The 20,669-nt window shown below is 44.4% G+C and overlaps 1 protein-coding gene and 1 pseudogene across 1 annotated transcript; both read left to right on the plus strand.

The window, feature by feature from the left end:
* Window positions 1-2,564: 2,564 nt before the first annotated feature.
* LOC139411802 (cilia- and flagella-associated protein 251-like) lies at window positions 2,565-5,440 on the plus strand (annotated as a pseudogene).
* Window positions 5,441-11,314: 5,874 nt separating this feature from the next.
* Window positions 11,315-20,307, plus strand: LOC139412021 (B-cell CLL/lymphoma 7 protein family member A-like). The gene is made up of 6 exons (XM_071158803.1): window positions 11,315-11,478; window positions 12,345-12,426; window positions 12,685-12,781; window positions 12,885-13,064; window positions 16,309-16,412; window positions 19,175-20,307. The coding sequence occupies exons 1-6, from the start codon at window positions 11,387-11,389 to the stop codon at window positions 19,247-19,249; spliced, it is 630 nt and encodes a 209-aa protein (XP_071014904.1). The 5' UTR covers window positions 11,315-11,386; the 3' UTR covers window positions 19,250-20,307.
* Window positions 20,308-20,669: the final 362 nt, after the last annotated feature.

Genomic DNA, 20,669 nt, shown 5'->3' on the forward strand with positions numbered 1-20,669 from the left:
TACGACGTAGGGGACCGGGAACTCTTAGTGGTCAAGAAGGTTTTGAAAGCTTGGAGGCACTGGCTGGAGCGGTCCAAACACCCTTTCCTGGTGTGGACGGACCACTGCAACCTGGAGTACATCAGAGCAGCGAAGAGGCTAAACCCCAGACAGGCCAGGTGGGCTATATTCTTTGCAAGGTTCCAATTCACGCTTTCTTATAGGCTCGAAGAACATGAAGGTCGATGCCCTATCTTGCCTCAATGACGCTTAGGAGAGGGAGAGGAGACCCCCATCATCCCTCCGTCCCGTATCATTGCGCCAGTGGTGTAGGACGTGGACGCCGACATATGGTAGGCCCTGTGCACGGAACCCGCACCTGCACAGTGCCTGGAGAACCGCGCCTACGTGCCCATGGGTGTGCGGGACCGCCTCCTTGCCTGGGCACACACGGCGCACACATACCTGACTGAGAAGTACTAGTGGCCCACCTTGGCTATGGACGCCCGGGTTTACTTCTCTTCCTGCTCCATCTGTGCCCAGTCAAAGACACCCAGACATTTTCCTTATGGAAAGATCCTTCTCCTGCCGGTTCCACAACGACCCTGGTCTCACCTCTCAATGGATTTGGTCACTGACCTTCCCCCCTCCGAGGGGAATATCACCGTTCTCGTCGTTGTGGACCAGCTTTCCAAAGCATGTTGCCTTCTTTCTTCTGCCTGGGCTCCTGTCGGCCATGCAAACTGTGAAGGCTCTTTTAACGCACATCTTCCGGCACTACGGGATCCCGGAGGACATTGTGTCAGATCGTGGCCCTCAGTTCACCTCACGCGTATGGAAAGCGTTCGTGGAACGCCCGGGGGTCACGCTCAGTCTCACTTCCGGGTACTGTCCTCAAGTTAATGGGCAGGTGGAGAGGGTCAATCAGGAAGCGGGCAGGTTCCTGAGATATTACTGTCAGGACCGGCCGGGGGAGTGGGCGGATTTTCTACCAGGGCTGAGTACGTGCAGAATTCCCTCCGCCACTCCTCCACGAACCTCACTCCTTTCCTGTGCGTGTTGGGGTATCAGCCGGCCCTGGCACCTTGGCATCCGAGCCAGAATGAAGCTCCTGCGATGGACGAGGGGTTTCGGCACGCTGAGGAGACCTGGAACGCTGTGCACACTCGTCTCCAGCAAGCTGTGCATCGGCACAAGGAACAGGCCGACCACTACCGCAGTGAGGTGACTGTCTTCTCTCCAGGAGACCGGGTCTGGCTCTCCAACCGGAACCTGTGCCTCCGCCTGCCCTGCTGGAAGCTGAGCCTGCGGTTTGTGGGGCCTATTAAAGTCCAGAGGAGGGTTAATGAGGTAACATACTGTTTGCAACTCCCTGCTGATTACCGCATTAAACAACTTTTCACCAGGCCAGTGGTGCCTGGTCCCTTCGCTGAGGCTGGACCCAGTGACGCCCGCCTCCTCCTCTGGACATCGAGGGAGGTCCGGTGTACACGGTCCATGAAGTCCTGGATTCGAGGCGTCGGGCGGGGCGTCTCCAGTACCTCATTGACTGGGAGGGGTACAGCCCAGAGGAGCGGTGCTGGGTTCCTGCAGTGGACATCTTGGACGCTTCACTGACCAGGGATTTTCACGGTCGGCACCATGACCGACCCGTACCGCGTACTAATTGAGTGTATGTAAACTTCTGACCCACTGGGAATGTGATGAAATAAATAAAAGCTGAAATAAATCACTCTCTACTATTATCCCGACATTTCACATTTTTAAAATAAAGTGGCGATCCTAACTGGCCTAAGACAGGGAATTTTTTAGGATTAAATGTCAGGAATTGTGAAGAACTGAGTTTAAATGTACTTGGCTAAGGTGTATGTAAACTTCCGATTTCAACTATATAATTACCTCAATTACCTCAACTAACCTGTACCCCCTGTGGCGTACAGCAGGTCAGCCACCAGGGGGAGACTCGTCGAGGCCTGGTGACAGACGGAGTATACAGTTGAAGTCGGAAGTTTACATACACTTAGGTTGGAGTAATTAAAACTAGTTTTTCAACCACTCCACAAATTTCTTGTTAACAAACTATAGTCTTGGAAAGTCGGTTAGGACATCTACTTTGTGCATGACACAAGTCATTTTTCCAACAGTTGTTTACAGACAGATTATTTCACTTATAATTCACTGAATCTCAATTCCAGTGGGTCATAAGTTTACATACACTAAGTTGACTGTGCCTTTAAACAGCTTGGAAAATTCCAGAAAATGATGTCATGGCTTTAGAAGCTTCTGATAGGCTAATTGACATCATTTGAGTCAATTGGAGGTGTACCTGTGGATGTATTTCAAGGCCTACCTTCAAACTCAGTGCCTCTTTGCTTGACATCATGAGAAAATCCAAAGAAATCAGCCAAGACCTCAGAAAATAAATTGCAGACCGACAAGTCTGGTTTGTCCTGGGGAGCAATTTCCAAATGTTATTTTATTGTTGCTCTTTTATTTTTTACTTTAGTTTATTTAGTAAATATTTTTCATAACTATTATTTTTCTTAAAACTGCATTGTTGGTTAAGGGCTTGTAAGTAAGCCAAGATGTTTTTTATCCGGTGAGAATCAGTGTGATGCCAGCTGGTGCCCCAGTGTATGTGAAACGTATCTGCTTTGTCCTACTTCTCCCTTTTAATCCCTCTCTTGTCTGTAGGAATTTTGTCCTGTCTACAGTCAGCTCGAGGGTGATACATGTGAAAGCACAGGGCAGTGTGACGGAGCCGCTGCTGCGAAAGCATTGCGAGGCACTGCATGCTGTGGCATGTCACCCCCAGCAACCAGTTGTTGCCTTGGGCAGCCACAGTGGCACCCTGAAGGCGTGGGACTATGAGCGCAAGGTGTCCATCTGCAGCAGGGTCTTTGAGAAGGAGAGGCAGATTCAGTGTATCGCCTATGACCCCCCCCCCCCCCCCCCCAAGGTGACCCAGCAGGCCAGTCAGTTTAATTTCCTATAAGTAAAACTATATGCATATGTAGAAAGATCTCACATTGATATTCTCACATTTGATTTGTGGTATACAGAGAACTCCCCTTAAAAACAACATATTCTCTGTTTGTTTGAGTTGTCTCAGCTTTGACCAGGCTATCCTGTGTGTCAGTGAACAGGATTATACTTGGCAGTTGGATTTGCAAGTGGAGCTGTCCATGTACTGGATGCTTGCACATTGCAGAGGAGCGACTCAACTACAGCCACTCACATTACCTTCTCTCCAGACTCCCTCTACCTGGCCACAGCAGTGAGCAGACACTGTGGTTCTGGCATTGGGATTGGAAAGTAACAGGTTTGAGCCCTCTACCTTGAATCATTATAATCAAACTGAAGCTAACAAATTGCACGTTTTCCTCGTGTTTTGTTGCTACTGTCAGGATGCTGGAAAAGCGGTGATGGTGTTTGGCTTGTACACTGGTAGGAGCGTGCAGTGCTGGAAGTACCTGGTGAGGCGTCACTCCCACTATGAGCCCATCAGGGACTTCCTATTTGGGGTGTACCTGGACAGCACCCAACCCAGACTATTCTCCCTGGGCATGGACCAGACCCTCACACTTAGTAGGGCTCTGGTTTACTTACATGCAGTGGTTCTTTACTTGCTGAACCACTAGGCATGCTGAATCACGTTGGATAACTTTGCCTTGGTGTGTGGTGATTCATTAGGTGGAGAATGACCTGGAGAATAGCAATGAGAATGAGCTGATGATCCTGAGCGCATTGAGCAGAGCGTTGGGCCCACCTGTATGGCTTGGTGCACACCGCTCACCACAGAGGATTTCCTGCTCACCGCCTCTGGCCTCTACAAAGTGAAGCTTTTCAACAGCATCACCAAGATGTGCAGGTCAGCACCCAAATAACAGTCTGTAAAAATATGATTAGTCCTCTTATTTCACGGCATCTCTGTCACTGGGGTGTAGTATGAAGGCCACAAATGAAGGATCATGACCCTAGCTCTCATTAAATGGCATACATCACAAAAGACAAGGTAAGTGTTGATTCACGCCCAATTGTATCAAACTACCTCCTCAGTCAGACCAAATATGTATGAAAGTCTTTATTTTAGGGGCCAGACTTGTGTGTATTTCTTGCCTAATAAAGAGATACTGGTTTCATTGTCACTTGTCATAATGTCTTCTTTTTCAAGGTGGATCTCGAGATTCTGCACATTGATGGGAACCCCCACGTTCTCTGCTCTGATTTGCCACCCAACAGGGGTATCTGCTATGGCCTGCTCCAATGACATTCTATATGTCTTCACTGCTGGGGGTCTGACTGAAGTTATCTCATGGGAGATTAGTTTAAAGTGAGTAGAACGTTGAGTTTTCCTGTTGAACATATACTGAATCGTTGTCTCTTGTGTGTTTAGTGCATTAGAAACAGAACTCTTTAAAGTAGGTCAAACTGATATCTTTACCATGTAACCATCAATATTCAGAATTGTATAGAGTGGGTACATCAGTTATGGCTGTACAATACTTGTGCGTTTGTTCTGACACTTACATTTTTGCCTTTAGGAAATGGAGGACGTTTTCTATTACTGTCAGCTGTGTAAACAAGGCATTGACTCCATGGAGATCCGACAGGTGTCCACCCGAATCCCACTAGCAAATGTCCCCTTTATCATGAGGGCTCTGGGCTTCCTCCCCATTGAGCAAGAGGTACAAAGTCCTTAATGAGGACAAATCCAATGACTAGGCTAATGTGGGAAACGATTGATTAATTTATTACTTTGATAATTTTCTGTTTTCGTTACTCATTTTGTTATACTATGTTTTAAGTTATAATGAGTTATAACAATGAGTTAGGTTCAGTATAGAAATAATGTTTGTTGATCATGACTCTCTCCAGCTGGAGGACATGCAGAACGAAGTAAAGTTCAGCATGTATGCTGAGACTGTGAAATATGTGACCGACATAGACCTGAAGGAGTTTATTAAGGTGTACGTCAACCAACAGCCAGCATTTGGCATCTCCAGGAAGTAGTTGCTTCACACTTTCCAGGTCCTGGGTGATGAGAGAGCATGTAGTGAACAGGGACGAGCTGCTGGAACTCTTCCAGGACATTGATGTGCTAGGCTAGCTGCCTGTAAATCTGCATTTTCTTAGTCTCCACAAGCCTGTTTGCTGTGCCTGTATATTTTTATGCAGGGTAGTGTCAGTATCTAGAGAGGGGGAGATCTGAGCTGGAAGCCATTGAATGTGATGGTATGTATCACCATGTTGAGCTCAGAGTAGTGTCTAAAAATGTGAAAATGAGACGGAGACTACACAGCTTTGATAGTCCACCATTAAAAGTGTGTGTGTGTGTGGGACAGATTCAGAAGACATGCTGGATTGTGAGATCCTGGAGGAGATTTCCATGGAAACATTTTCTAATGATTCCCTCCCAAGAAGGAATGTTGTCCCCCCCTCAGGGTCAGAAGTTGTATAGAAATTACATGTTTTTTTCTTTTGGAAAAGTTTATATTTATCAATTTCCTTTAAAAACAGCTCATTTTCATTTACATCGTTTATACACATAAAAACGGCATAAAACAGCATTCGAGTATTACATTTAAATTTGTTAAAAATCTTTTATCTACAGAGATTGTGCTGCTAGGTGACCTAAACTGGGACATGCTTAACACCCCGGCCATCCTACATTCTATGCTAGATGCCATCAATCTCACACAAATGATCAATGAACCCACCAGGTACAACCCGAAACCCCACCCTCATAGATATCATCTTAACCAACTTGCCTTCCAAATACACCTCAGCTGTCTTCCACCAAGATCTCAGCGATCACTGCCTCATTGCCTGCATCCGTAATGGGTCTGCGGTCAAACGACTACCACTCATCACTGTCAAACACTCCCTAAAACACTTCAGCGAGCAGGCCTTTCTAATCAACCTGCCTCGAGTATCCTGGAAGGATATTGACCTCATCCCGTCAGTAGAGAATGCCTGGTTATTCTTTAAAAGTGCATTCCTCACAATCTTAAATAAGCATGCCCCATTCAAAAAATGTAGAACCAGGAACAGATATAGCCCTTGGTTCTCTCCAGACCTGACTGCCCTTGACCAGCACAAAAACATCCTGTGGCGTTCTGCATTAGCATCGAATAGCCCCCGTGATATGCAACTTTTCAGGGAAGTTAGGAACCAATATACACAGGCAGTTAGGAAAGCTAAGGATAGCTTTTTCAAGCAGAAATTTGCATCCTGTAGCACACACTCAAAAAAGTTCTGGGACACTAAAGTCCATGAAGAATAAGAGCACCTCCTCCCAGCTGCCCACTGCACTGAGGCTACCCCGATCAACAGCCCTCCACCACCCACAGCAACTCGCCCAAGCCTCCCCATTTTACCTTTCACCCGAATCCAGATAGCTGATGTTCTGAAAGAGCTGCAAAATCTGGACCCCTACAAATCAGCCCGGCTAGACAATCTGGACCCTCTCTTTCTAAAATTATCTGCCGAAATATTTTGCAACCCCCATTACTAGCCAATTCAACCTGTCTTTTGTATCGCAAAGGGGGAGACACTCTAGACCCAAACTGCTACAGACCTATATCTATCCTACCCTGTCTTTCTAAGGTCTTCGAAAGCCAAGTTAATTAACAGATTACTGACTATTTCGAATCCCACCGTACCTTCTCCGCTATGCAATCTGGTTTCAGAGCTGGTCATGGGTGCACCTCAGCCACGCTCAAGGTACTAAACGATATCATAACCGCCATCGATAAGAGACATTATTGTGCAGCCGTATTCATCGACCTAGCCAAGGCATTCAAATCTGTCAATCACCACATTCTTATCGGCAGACTTAACAGCCTTGTTTTCTCAAATGATTGCCTCGCCTGGTTCACCAACTACTTCTCAGACAGAGTTTAGTGTGTCAAATCGGAGGGCCTGTTGTCCGGACCTCTGGCAGTCTCTATAGGGGTGCCACAGGGTTCAATTCTCGGGCCGACTCTCTTCTCTGTATACATCAATGATGTTGCTCTTGCTGCTGGTGATTCTCTGATCCACCTCTACGCAGACGACACCATTCTGTATACCTCTGGCTCTTCTTTGGACACTATGTTAACTAACCTCCAGACAAGCTTCAATGCCATACAACTCTCCTTCCGTGGCCTCCAACTGCTCTTAAATGCAAGTAAAACTAAATGCATGCTCTTCAACCGATCGCTGCCTGCACCTGCCCGCCCATCCAGCATCACTACTCTGGACGGTTTCGACTTAGAACATGTGGACAACTACAAATACCTAGGTGTCTGGTTAGACTGTAAACTCTCCTTCCAGACTCACATTAAGCATCTACAATCTAAAACTAAATCTAGAATTGGCTTTCTATTTCGCAACAAAGCATCCTTCACTCATGCTGCCAAACATACCCTCATAAAACTGACCATCCTACCGATCCTCGACTTTGGCGACGTCATTTACAAAATAGCCTCCAACACTCTACTCAACAAATTGGATGCAGTCTATCACAGTGCCATCTGTTTTGTCACCAAAGCCCCATATACTACCCACCACTGTGACCTGTACGCTCTCGTTGGCTGGCCCTCGCTTCATACTTGTCGCCAAACACACTGGCTCCAGGTCATCTACAAGTCTCTGCTAGGTAAAGCCCCGCCTTATCTCAGCTCACTGGTCACCATAGCAACACCCACCCGTAGCACGGACTCCAGCAAGTATATTTCACTGTTCATCCCCAAAGCCAACACTTCCTTTGGCCGCCTTTCTTTCCAGTTCTCTGCTGCCAATGACTGGAACAAACTGCAAAAATCATTGAAGCTGGAGACTCATATCTTCCTCACTAGCTTTAAGCACCAGCTATCAGAGCAGCTCACAGATCACTGCATCTGTAAATAGCCCATCCAAATACCTCATCCTCATACTGTATTTATTTACACTGCTCAAAAATATAAATGGAACACTTAAACAACACAATGTAACTCCAAGTCAATCACATTTCTGTGAAATCAAACTGTTCACTTAGGAAGCAACACTGATTGACAATGAATTTCACATGCTGTTGTGCAAATGGAATAGACAACAGGTGGAAATTATAGGCAATTAGCAAGACACCCCCAATATAGGAGTGGTTCTGCAGGTGATAACCACAGACCACTTCTCAGTTCCTATGCTTCCTGGCTGATGTTTTGGTCACTTTTGAATGCTGGCGGTGCTTTCACTCTAGTGGTAGCATGAAACGTAGTCTACAACCCACACAAGTGGCTCAGGTAGTGCAGCTCATCCAGGATGGCACATCAATGCGAGTTGTGGCAAGAAGGTTTGCTGTGTCTGTCAGCGTAGTGTCCAGAGCATGGAGGCGCTACCAGGAGACAGGCCAGTACCTCAGGAGACGTGGAGGAGGCCGTAGGAGGGCAACAACCCAGCAGCAGGACCGCTACCTCCGCCTTTGTGCAAGGAGGAGCAGGAGGAGCACTGCCAGAGCCCTGCAAAATGACCTCCAGCAGGCCACAAATGTGCATGTGTCTGCTCAAACGGTCAGAAACAGACTCCATGAGGGTGGTATGAGGGCCTGACGTCCACAGGTTGGGGTTGTGCTTACAGCCCAACACCGTGCAGGACGTTTGGCATTTGCCAGAGAACACAAAGATTGGCAAATTCGCCACTGGCGCCCTATGCTCTTCACAGATGAAAGCAAGTTCACACTGAGCACATGTGACAGACGTGACAGTCTGGAGACGCCGTGGAGAACGTTCTGCTGCCTGCAACATCCTCCAACATGACCGGTTTGGCAGTGGGTCAGTCATGGTGTGGGGTGGCATTTCTTTGGGGGGCCGCACAGCCCTCCATGTGCTCTCCAGAGGTAGCCTGACTGCCATTAGGTACCGAGATGAGATCCTCAGAACCCTTGTGAGACCATATGCTGGTGCGGTTGGCCCTGGGTTCCTCCTAATGCAAGACAATGCTAGACCTCATGTGGCTGGAGTGTGTCAGCAGTTCCTGCAAGAGGAAGGCATTGATGCTATGGACTGGCCCGCCTGTTCCCCAGACCTGAATCCAATTGAGCACATCTGGGACATCATGTCTCGCTCCATCCACCAACGCCATGTTGCACCACAGACTGTCCAGGAGTTGGCGGATGCTTTAGTCCAGGTCTGGGAGGAGATCCCTCAGGAGACCATCCGCCACCTCATCAGGAGCATGCCCAGGTGTTGTAGGGAGGTCATACAGGCACGTGGAGGCCACACACACTCCTGAACCTCATTTTGACTTGTTTTAAGGACATTACATCAAAGTTGGATCAGCCTGTAGTGTGGTTTTCCACTTTAATTTTGAGTGTGACTCCAAATCCAGACCTCCATGGGTTGATAAATTTGATTTCCATTGATAATTTTTGTGTGATTTTGTTGTCAGCACATTCAACTATGTAAAGAAAAAAGTATTTAAGAATATTTCATTCATTCAGATATAGGATGTGTTATTTTAGTGTTCCCTTTATTTTTTGAGCAGTGTATTTATCTTGCTCCTTTGCAGCCCAGTATTTCTACTTCCACATTCATCTGCACATCTACCATTCCAGTGTTTAATTGCTATATTGTAATTACTTTGCCACCATGGCCTATTTATTGCCTTTACCTCCCTTATCCTACTTCATTTGCACATACTGTATAGACTTTTTTTCTACTGTATTATTGACTGTATGTTTGTTTATTCCATGTGTAACTCTGTGTTGATGTGTCAAACTGTTTTGCTTTATCTTGGTCAGGTCGCAGTTGCAAATGAGAACTTGTTCTCAACTAGTCTACCTGGTTAAATAAAGGTTAAAAAAGTACAAGTAAAAAACAATAGAAACAACCTTGAATAAAAGTGTTTTCCTGTAAAATCCATTTAAAATGTATACAAATTATTTAACAAAGGAAAAACATTTTTAAGACATGAAAAACATGTTAAAGTCACTTTGTTAAAGTCACTTTTTTAAAAGGCTGTCTGGCCTTTGTACAGGAACAGGGTGAGTCCTTATCAAACACACCTCCTCCTGCTCCTCCGAATCAATTATCGTCCTGTCTGTCGGGGCCCAGAGGAGATCCCTCCCCTAGGCGCAGCGCTCTAGGTGCCGCAGCGCTGTCAGGTCGTGGCCGCCGGGACCTTGGGTGATGTGGGGGACCCTTCGCCTGGTGTCGAGGCTCCCTTTCTTCTATACCACCACAGGGCTTCTGTGGCTACCATGGCCACTGCCTGGGGGGTAGTCTCTACTCGTTTCGCTACCAGCAGTTTGCGGGAGGACCACAGTGCTTCCTTCAGACATGAGGGTGGGCCAGAGCTTGGTGAAGGCCCTTTGTGGAATAGGCCTTCAGCCCACCCCATACAGCACGAGCTGGTGCGTTAGGTCCTCCCCTGCTGGCAGACACAGGGAGATCAGGGGGCCTTTTTCCTTCCACAGGTCCCTGGCGGCTCTGCACACCCAGAGCAAGTGCCTCACCTACTCACCTTGGCCACAGCCTGTTCAGGGGCACACGGATGTCCTCGCAATGCCCCGGGAGTGCATAACAGCCCTGACTGGGAGGATCTTGTGGGTGACCATCCAGGACAGGTCCTGGTGCCAATTCAGCAGAGTAAGATGGGCCACGTTGCGCCAAACCGTTGTGGGCTCACCTATAGCAAGCTGTACACATTGGTTCCCGCTCCTGCACAAGAGAGAGAAGAGAGCCGTGTTTAGTTAAAACCGTGACTGCTTCTTTTTCCAGTTTAAAATGTCTTAACTTCTGGAGCTGGACATAGTGTGTGGGGAGCAGAAAATAGACTGAGGCTCGCAGGTTGACTGGGATCAGCCTCAGGGTTCTGAGGTAAGATCCCAGGCAGAACCATGCGAGGGCCTGGGTCTTGTTGTTGACCGGGGGGGTGGCAAGAGTGAGATGTAAATCATGACGGAGAGGTGGCAAGAGTGCTGTAAAAGACTCATGGGAAATATCTAGTTCATGAAGCACACACATACAGGTTTCCTCATGGGTGCAGTTTGATGTGACCTTTTATTGGCTATGATTGGCTAATAAAGATCAATTGAATACAGCATATGTTATGACATGAAAAATTAAATGACACATTTTATTGCAAATGTTTTTAATTTATTTGTTCCAAGTAATTATACTTTTTAAAAATTAATGTATAGTCTATGCATTAACTTTTGTTTTCTGGGAGACTTAAATACTGTAAAACTTTTGTCTGAAGTAGTGGAACTTCTGTTCAGGCTGTCTGTCTACAAAACACAAAAAAAATTGGGCGTGCACGCGCTTTGCTTGTTCTGAACGCTGTCCTTGGCGCAGGCGCGTTACTTCCTCCTACAGCTCGTTTCAGTGTGTTTGCATTGTGTCTAAACTGCCGGCGAGTTTAAGAAAATATTTTACCTATAGCAGCTATGTCGGGCAGGTCGGTCCGCGCGGAGACACGGAGTAGGGCGAAAGATGACATCAAGCGGGTTATGGCTGCTGTTGATAAAGTACGAAATTGGTAAGAGGGAACGCGTTATCTAAGACCCGAGAGCAGCATTGCTAGTGGGGGAGGAGAGACCGGGAGAAGAACAAATTTATGAAACGAAAGATATATTGAATGAAATTCGGTCGGATGATATCTCGGCTCATGTGCGCTGCGCTCCCGTGCCCTGGTCAGAGGAGGAGGTCGCTTAAACACGTATCATGTGGGAATATTACATCTATTCAGAAAATATTGTGGGTTGAACCTAGAAGCCATTTCGTTGCAGTCACATGAAGCCTTTGCCGTTCTAGCATAGTACATGTACTGCCGGCTTGAGAAGCTTTGTCGGCTACTGGTTTTTCACCGCTCGAATGTTATCAATAATAACATCACAACCGCCGTTCGACGACAGCGGTCAATAGTTAGAATAGTTTCTATGTTCGCGGGGTTTTAAATTTAGCGCTTGGAGAGGTTTTTGTGTCCTACAAATATAGGGAGCGCGTGGGGTGCTGGTGGGAAGAGGAACTGTGGAAAGACCGAATTGCTTAACAATTTTATTTTGGATGGTCCTATAGTTTAATAAAATTGCAGTTTATAGATTTGCACTAATGTGGATGTGTTAGTAGCCTAAATGTAATCACCACTAAATGTAATTTAAATAATTTAGTTTAGGCTATTCGCCTGTAGGCTCACTCATTGGTATATATCTCAAATGGCTACAAGTACGTACATTCCTAACTTTCAAATGAACTTTCCACAGAAATATTGAAGGACATTTTCTACGGGGAATTGACATTTAAAGTGATAGCAAACAAAAATATTATTGTGGTGTTTTGTTGACATTTTGAAATTAATACACAAATGCAAACAAGTGTTCCTCATTCCTTGTGTATCTAATGCAGGGAGAAGAAATGGGTAACAGTCGGTGACACATCCTTGCGAATCTACAAGTGGGTGCCAGTAACCGAACCCAAGTCAAATGATGTAAGTCCGCAGGGTGTTTGGGGGCACCAATTTTTTAAAATATTTTTTTATTTTTATGGTGAGTGTAGAATGAAACTGGAAACCGTTAAATTACAGAAGTAAGGTGGTTGATCACCATTATGCTTCCTTTTTTCATCTCCTTTCAAATTCCTTCTGATATGACCTATACAAAGTGATTATATTGAGATAAAATACATAATGTAATATGTTATACATAATAAATAGCACAACTACAGCATTTTATGTGCAATCTTGCAGAAGAGCAAAAATAAGAAGAAAGGCAAGGATGACAAGTATGGGTCGGAGGTCACAACACCAGAAAACAGCTCCTCTCCTGGAATGATGGACATGCATGGTAAGAGCCAATTCACACCTTGTGCCAACAAAGAGCAAAATACTTCAAACTGATGTTCAATAATAGTTGTAAACATCTTCATTTTACTTTCCGTATCTCTTAGATGATAACAGTAACCAGAGCTCCATTGCTGACTGCTCCCCGATGAAGCAGGAAAACAGCAACAGTGCCAGCCCTGCCCCAGAGGCCACGGCAACTTCCCAGAGTGACAGCAACGAGGCTAAGAGCGACCAGAGCCAGTCCCCTGGCAAAGAGCAGCTGAAGAGCACAGACAGCAAGAGTGGTCAGTCAATATGCTACCTAGCACAGAAAGGGAGAGCATTGCCTTAGTTTCAACTAAACTATATGAAACTATACCATGCATACAGCATATTGTCCTCATTAAAGCTGTGCTCTTGTCTTACCTTGAGGTATTTTCTAAGAGTAGTGTCAACTTGTCAAACAATAAGACTTAACTTGAGGCAGAATGCTTTTATACAGCCCACATAATCCCGGAATAGTAAAAAAAATGGCAGTTGCACAGCTGTCAAGGTCAAAAGTGTACATATTATGGCTTGTAGAGATGGCATTCATAAGGAACATTTGGTGAACAAAATAATATGCCATTTAGCACTCCCCCCCCCCCCCCCCCAAAGTGACTTAGTCATGCGTGAAAACAAATGTTATTTCATCTTCACCAATGTCAATGGCAGCATTGGGAACAGTTCTATGAATTAACCCATCAGCATACAGAGAATGGCTTGAAACAATTTAGCAAGTTTTTGTTAAAGATTTTCAGGCTAGCGATACATATTGACAAACCATAATCAACGATGGGGGTATGGAAGATATCATGAAATGCTAAACATGCCTCATAACAGTATTGTAAAAATGGGCATCTACCGAGAGAGATTTATTCACAAGTCTGAGCATGTACTCTGGGCAACAAGAGTTTCTCATATATTTTGATAAAAGTTTAGCTGTTATGTACTAGACAGGCAAACAGATTGTTTCCTCTTGTGGGGTTGAACAGAGGATTTCACTAAGGCCTACTGTAGTTTTTGGTGTAATGAGCTGGTAAATCGGTTTGCCATGCCAATGCCGTTTCAGGACGGAGTGCAAAACTCTTCAAACTACAGTGTGCTAACTTGTCATTGATGTAGCAAGCTAAACACCCGTGAGTAGTATTTTGCATAATTCAATACCAACCCCTTGTTCTTTTATTTATTTATTTATTTAACTAGGCAAATCAGTTAAAGAACAAATTCTTACCATGGCGGCCTACCAAAAGGTAAAAGACCTCCTGTGGGGACTGGGGCTTGGATTAAAATAAATAACATATAAAGGAGAAAACACACATCACGACAAGAGAGACATGGCAAGGCAGCGACACATGACAACACAGCATGGTAGCAACACAACATGGTACAAACATTATTGGCCATAGACAACACCACAAAGGGCAAGAAGGTAGAGACAACAATATATCACGTGACGCAGCCAGTTCTGTACATACACACAACTTCGCTTTTTTGCCACAAGATGGTTCTGTCATGTAGAGTTTTAAGTCAGTTACAATAAGGTATTTGTGTTATCACTCAGATTTGGTGATATTATTTTGGAAAAAACACAGGTAAATAAATCTTGCTAGGTCATGCTGCAATCAGACCTCGTCTACCAAGATCTGTGATAATACACCCCGAGCAAGGTCACTCATGCCACGTCTGTGAAGTTGAAAGTATTGTGGATAGTAAAGAGAAGAATAACATGCAACCCTCAACGGCCAAGTTGCATGAGTGTTGCAAAATACATTTACACATGTTATTCAATAATTTAACCTACACCGCTCGTGCGAACGTGTCTGCGAAGCCAAACGGTAAAATATAATTTAGTTATATTTATGACGATCCACACGCTGCAAGTCCCCTCATTGGATATCAGGAAGATTCAAACCCCCGTGGATGCTTGAAAGACAAGAGGAGAGATTCATTAAAGAAAACTAACTAGGTTTCACTTTTTCTGTGGATTAATAGTTAGAGTAGAGAAACATGACTATGGGTAGACATTCTACAAAGAGTCAGCTGAAAAGAGAACCATAATTATGTCAGGTAAAATAACAACCCAATGTTTATCTCCCAGGACAAACTGAGCTCAGAGACAGGATTGTGTCAAGGCACAGATCTGAGGAAGGTTACCAAAAAATGTATGCAGCATTGAAGGTCTCCAAGAACACAGTGGCCTTCATCATTCTTAAATGGATACGTTTGGAACCACCTAGGCTCTTCCTAGAACTGGCTGCCTGGCCAAACTGAGCAATCGGGGGAGAAGGGCCTTGATCAGGGAGGTGACCAAGAACCCAATGGTCACTCTGACAGAGCTCCAGAGTGTCTCTGTGGAGATGTGAGAAACTTCCAGAAGGACAACCATCTCTGCAGCACTCCACCAATCAGGTCTTTATGGTAGTGTGACCAGACGGAAGCCACTCCTCATAAGTCACATGACAGCCCGCTTGGAGTTTGCCAAAAGGCACCTAAAGGAGATAGATGAGATAGAGTTTGCCAAAAGACCATGAGATAGTCTCTCTGGTCTGATGAAACCAAGATTGAACTCTTTGGCCTGAATGCCAAGCATCACATCTGGAGGAAACCTGGCACCATCCCTACGGTGAAGAATGGTGGTGGCAGCATCATGCTGTGGGGATGTTTTTCAGGGGCCGGGACTGGGAGACTAGTCAGGATCGAGGAAAAGATGAACGGAGCAGAGCGATCCTTGATGAAAACCTGCCCAGGACCTCAGATTGGGGCGAAGGTTCACCTAACAGGACAACAACCCTAAGCACACAGCCAAGACAATGCAGGAGTGGCTTCGGGACAAGTCTCTGAATGAATGTCCTTGAGTGGCCCAGCCAGAGCCTGGATTTGAACCCGATCAAACATCTCTGGAGAGACCTGCTGTGTAGCAACGCTCCCATTCTAACCTGACAGAGATTGAGAGGATCTGCAGAGAAGAATGGGAGAAACTCACCAAATACAGGTGTGCCACGGTTATAGCGTCTCAATGCTGTAATCGCTGCCAAGGGTGCTTCAACAAAGTACTGAGTAAATGGTCTGAATACTTATATAAATGTGATACTTTTTTAAATAATTTGTAAAAATGTCTAAAAACCCAATTTTGTCTTTGTCATTATGGAGTATTGTGTGTAGATTGAGGGGGGAAAAAACGATTTAATCCATTTTAGAATAAGGCTGTAACGTAGAAAAAGTCAAGGGGAATGAATACTTTCCAATGGCATTGTAGTTGGTTCACAGTTTGTTTTGATATTTTAACCTCTGTGTCATGATTGCGTCTGGTGTGGATGGACAAAACAGCAATGACGGATGCACGCGTGTAGTCTGCATGTAACAGAAAATGTACTTGCCTATTTTAATAATTCACTTTTAATCAGAACTGTTACAGAAGTAGTGCCTTGTCCTTCTTTTCCTTAACAAATTCCTTAAATAATCATGTCTACCATGGTTATGCCTGAAACAGACTTTCTGTTATTGCAGGAAATGTTCACTCCTCAGAGTATTCCAACACAAGCACACCCAAGAGGGACGGAAGGTCCACAGGGGGGAATGAACCATCTTCAGACACTCCTCAAGATTCTCAGGTCCTCCCTTCCACAACCATCCAAGACTCGAATGTCTTTGTATACAGTACCAGTCAAAAGTTTGGATACACCTACTCAAGGGTTTTTCTACATTGTAAAATAATAGGACATTTATATGTTATTTTACCAGGTAAGTTGACTGAGAACACATTCTCATTTACAGCAACGACCTGGGGAATGGTAACAGAGGAGAGGGATGAGCCAATTGTAAACTGGGGATAATTAGGTGACTATGATGGTTTGAAGGCCAGGATACCGGGTTTAACACCCCTACTCATACTATAAGTGCCATGGGATCTTTAATGACCTCAGAGAGTCAGGACACCCGTTAAAAGTCCCATCCGAAAGACTGCACCCTACACAGGGCAGTGTCACCAGTCACTGCCCTGGGGTATTGGGATATTTTTTTAGACCACAGGAAAGAGTGCCTCCTACTGGCCCTCCAACACCACTTCCAGCAGCATCTGGTCTCCCATCCAGGGACTGACCAGGACCAACCCTGCTTAGCTTCAGACGCAAGCCAGCAGTGGAATGCAGGGTGGTATGTTGCTGGCTAAAGACATCAAACCCATGAAATAACACACATGGAATAATGTAGTAACTATAAAAGTGTTAAACAAATCAAAATATATTTTATATTTGAGATTCTTCAAAGTAGCCACCCTGTGCCTTGATGACAGCTTTGCACACTCTTGGCATTCTCTCAACCAGCTTCATGAGGACTGCTTTTCAGTCTTGAAGGAGTTCCCACATATGCTGAGCACTTGTTGGCTGCTTTTCCTTCACTCTGCGGTCCAACTCATCCCAAACCATCTCAATTGGGTTGAGGTCGGGTGATTGTGGAGGCCAGGTCATCTGATGCAGCACTTCATCACCCTCCTTCTTGGTCAAATTACACAGCCTGGAGTTGTTGGGTCATTGTCCTGTTGAAAAACAAATAGTCCCACTACGGGCAAACTAGATGGGATGGCGTATCCCCGCAGAATGCTGTGGTATCCATGCTTGTTAAGTGTGCCTTTAAAAAAAATATTATTTTTTATTTCACCTTTATTTAACCAGGTAAGCTAATGAGAACAAGTTCTCATTTACAACTGCAACCTGGCCAAGATAAAGCAAAGCAGAGCAACACAACAACAGAGTTACACATGGAATAAACAAGCGTACAGTCAATAACACAATAGGGGGGGAAAGTCTATATACAGTGTGTGCAAATGGCATGAGGGGGTAAGGCAATAAATAGGCCATAGTAGCGAAGTAATTACAGTTTAGCAAATTAACACTGGAGTGATAAATAGCAGATGATGATATGCAAGTAGAATTACTGGTATGCAAAAGAGCAGGAAAGTAAATAAAAACAATACGGAAATGAGGTAGGTAGATTGGGTGGGCTATTTACAGATGAGCTATGTACAGCTGCAGCGATCGGTTAGTTGTTCAGATAGCTGATGTTTGAAGTTAGTGAGGGAAATATAAGTCTTCAGCTTCAGCAACTTTTGCAATTCATTCCAGTCATGGAACTGGAAGGAAAGGCGGCCAAAGGAGGTGTTGGCTTTCGGGATGACCAGTGAGATGTACCTGCTGGAGTACGTGCTACGGGTGGGTGTTGTTATCATGACCAGTGAGCTGAGATAAGGCAGAGCTTTACCTAGCATAGACTTATAGATGACCTGGAGCCAGTGGGTCTGGCAACGAATATGTAGCGAGGGCCAGCCGACTAGAGCATACAGGTCGCAGTGTTGGGTGGTATAAGGGGCTTTGGTGACAAAACAGATGGCACTGTGATAGACTGCATCCAGTTTGCTGAGTAGAGTATTGGAAGCTATTTTGTAAATGAAGTGTGCCTTGAATTCTAAATAAATCACAGACAGTGTCACCAGCAAAGCAACATTACACCACCACCTCCATGCTTCACTGTGGGAACCACACATGCGGAGATCATCAGTTCACCTACTCTGCGTCTCACAAAGACATGGCAGTTGGAACCAAAAATCAAACATTTGGACTCATCAGACCAAAGGACAGATTTCCACCGGTCTAATGTCCATTGCTTGTGTTTCTTGGCCCAATCAAGTCTCTTCTTCTTATTGGTGACCTTTGGTAGTGGTCTCTTTGCAGCATTTTGACCATGAAGGCCTGATTCACACAGTCTCCTCTGAACAGTTGATGTTGAGATGTCTGTTACTTGAACTCTGAATAATTTATTTGGGCTGCAATTTCAGAGGCTGGTAACTAATGAAGTTCTCTTCTGCAGCCATTGCGCTTGATGGTTTTTGCGACTGCACTTGAACAAACTTTCAAAGTTCTTTACATTTTCCAGATTGACTGACCTTCATGTCTTAAAGTAATGATAGACTGTTGTTTCTCTTTGCTTATTTGAGCTGTTGCCACAATACAGACTTAGCCTTATTTGGCAAAAGACCATCTTCTGTGTACCACTCCTACCTTGTCACAACACAACTGATTGGCTCAAACGCATTAAGGAAAGAAATTCCACAAAGGCACCTATTAATTGAAATATATTTTGATTTGTTTAGCACATTTTTTTGTGGACTAAATAATTCCATATGTGTTATTTCATAGTTTTGATGTCTTCACTATTATTCTACAATGTAGAAAATAGTACAAATAAAAACTTTTGACTGGTACTGTATGCTTGTCAATTATACATTTTATTGATGCAGTATAATGAAACTCGTTTGACAGCAAGCATTTTAATATGAAAAGCTTACTTTTTCTGAAATGATTTGTATTATTTTTTGCAGGAATCTGAAGATGGCACTCCTCCCAATAAGAAGGGCAAGTTGGAAACTCCCTCAGCTGATTTTGAGGAAATCTAACTTATCTTCTCCCATCAGCAATTCCTCAACCTGTCGCTATTTCCTAATCACTTCAGGTGTCCTAACCTCTCCCGTGTCTTCATCTCTTTCTTCTTCTGCAATGGTCCCAGAGGAGTCCAGCACCCCCACCCCCCTCTCATTGTGCCACTAACACCTGCTATTGTTTTGGTTCTTCGCCAAAGTGTATGTACATACAGTATTTTGATTTAGTCACTTTTGTTGTTTTGCTCAGGAGGGTCAACACACTGTTTGAATCCTTTTATGATCTGTTGGTTCTGCTGCTGTTGGAACTTTTTTATTACTTTGACAGTTAGACATTAGTTAATTTAACTATAAGACAACACCTACATTTTTTATTAATTAGTGGCACTTGGTTGCATATTGGTTTCCCTTTCTCCTCGTGTGAAAGCTGTAGCTTGTAGCATAGGCCTACTTCCAGGTTTGTGTGCCTTGAATTGCCAGAATAATGTGTGTAGATTTGTTTCTATAGTGTGTGTATACTTCACTCTGGTATATCAAGTGCCCATTGCCCAGTTTTTGTTAACCTTTTCAAAGCATTTTTCAGTGCAAATGTAGGCTGCTTGGTTATAGCTCTTTGAATACCTCACTGAAGTCCAGCAGTGCTGGCAACACTATGTATAGATTAAACAATAAGTATAACCTCTACTTGCGAAGTGTAAGTGGCCTAAATAGTTGTTTCCTCGTCAGCCTTTGCCCAACTAAAAATGCCTTATTCAATTAGTCCTACAGAAAGTCAAATGTTGAATGTCTTCTTTTGGGACCCTTATTTGTATTATTATTTTATTAGTGTTGGAATACATTTGAGTGGGGTTTAACTAGCATAATTTATTCCACAAATATTAATTGATTTCGTCATGTAAAAGGTTTTAAAATAAAACAATTCTACAAAAAAACAACTTGTTATGCAGCTGCCACCGATATAAAGCTGCAATGCACATAGCTCTAGTTTAGAAACCTGTAATATGGATATCTTCCAGAATTGAGTCAGAGAGGAAGAGGCTAACGTAAGGCTTATTTGATCAAATAAAAGTTTTTTGTAATGGTTCGTTTATGAATGCACTGATAAGTAGATGCACATGGCATTTTGGAAACTTTAGGGGAAAAAGACTAAGGGAGTTGTGCCTGTCATAGAGATGGAGGACATTGCCATTGAGGGCTTGAAAACTGTCACAGATTACAAAGGGAAACCCAGCCTTGAGCTGCTTAGTAACTTGAGTTTACCAGATGAGCTAAATGCCCTCTATGCTTGCTTCGAGGCAAGCAACACTGAACCATGCATGCTGGCGCCAACAGACATGGCAGCTCTGCTTTAAGCTCCTAAGCAACTTTGCAGCATTTTGTTTTTACAAGCATTTTGCTACACTGGCAATAACATTATGTGATCTCGCTCTCTTTAGCC

This window comes from Oncorhynchus clarkii, chromosome 6, assembly GCF_045791955.1.
Source record: "Oncorhynchus clarkii lewisi isolate Uvic-CL-2024 chromosome 6, UVic_Ocla_1.0, whole genome shotgun sequence".
In the NCBI taxonomy this organism is placed as follows: Eukaryota; Metazoa; Chordata; class Actinopteri; order Salmoniformes; family Salmonidae; genus Oncorhynchus; species Oncorhynchus clarkii.

Coding starts and splice junctions, on each gene's coding strand:
- LOC139412021 (XM_071158803.1), top strand. CDS start 11,387: ATGTCGGGCAGGTCGGTCCGCGCGGAGACACGGAGTAGGGCGAAAGAT. Junction 12,782..12,884: donor TGGAATGATGGACATGCATG/GTAAGAGCCAAT, acceptor CGTATCTCTTAG/ATGATAACAGTAACCAGAGC. Junction 16,413..19,174: donor ACACTCCTCAAGATTCTCAG/GTCCTCCCTTCC, acceptor TATTTTTTGCAG/GAATCTGAAGATGGCACTCC.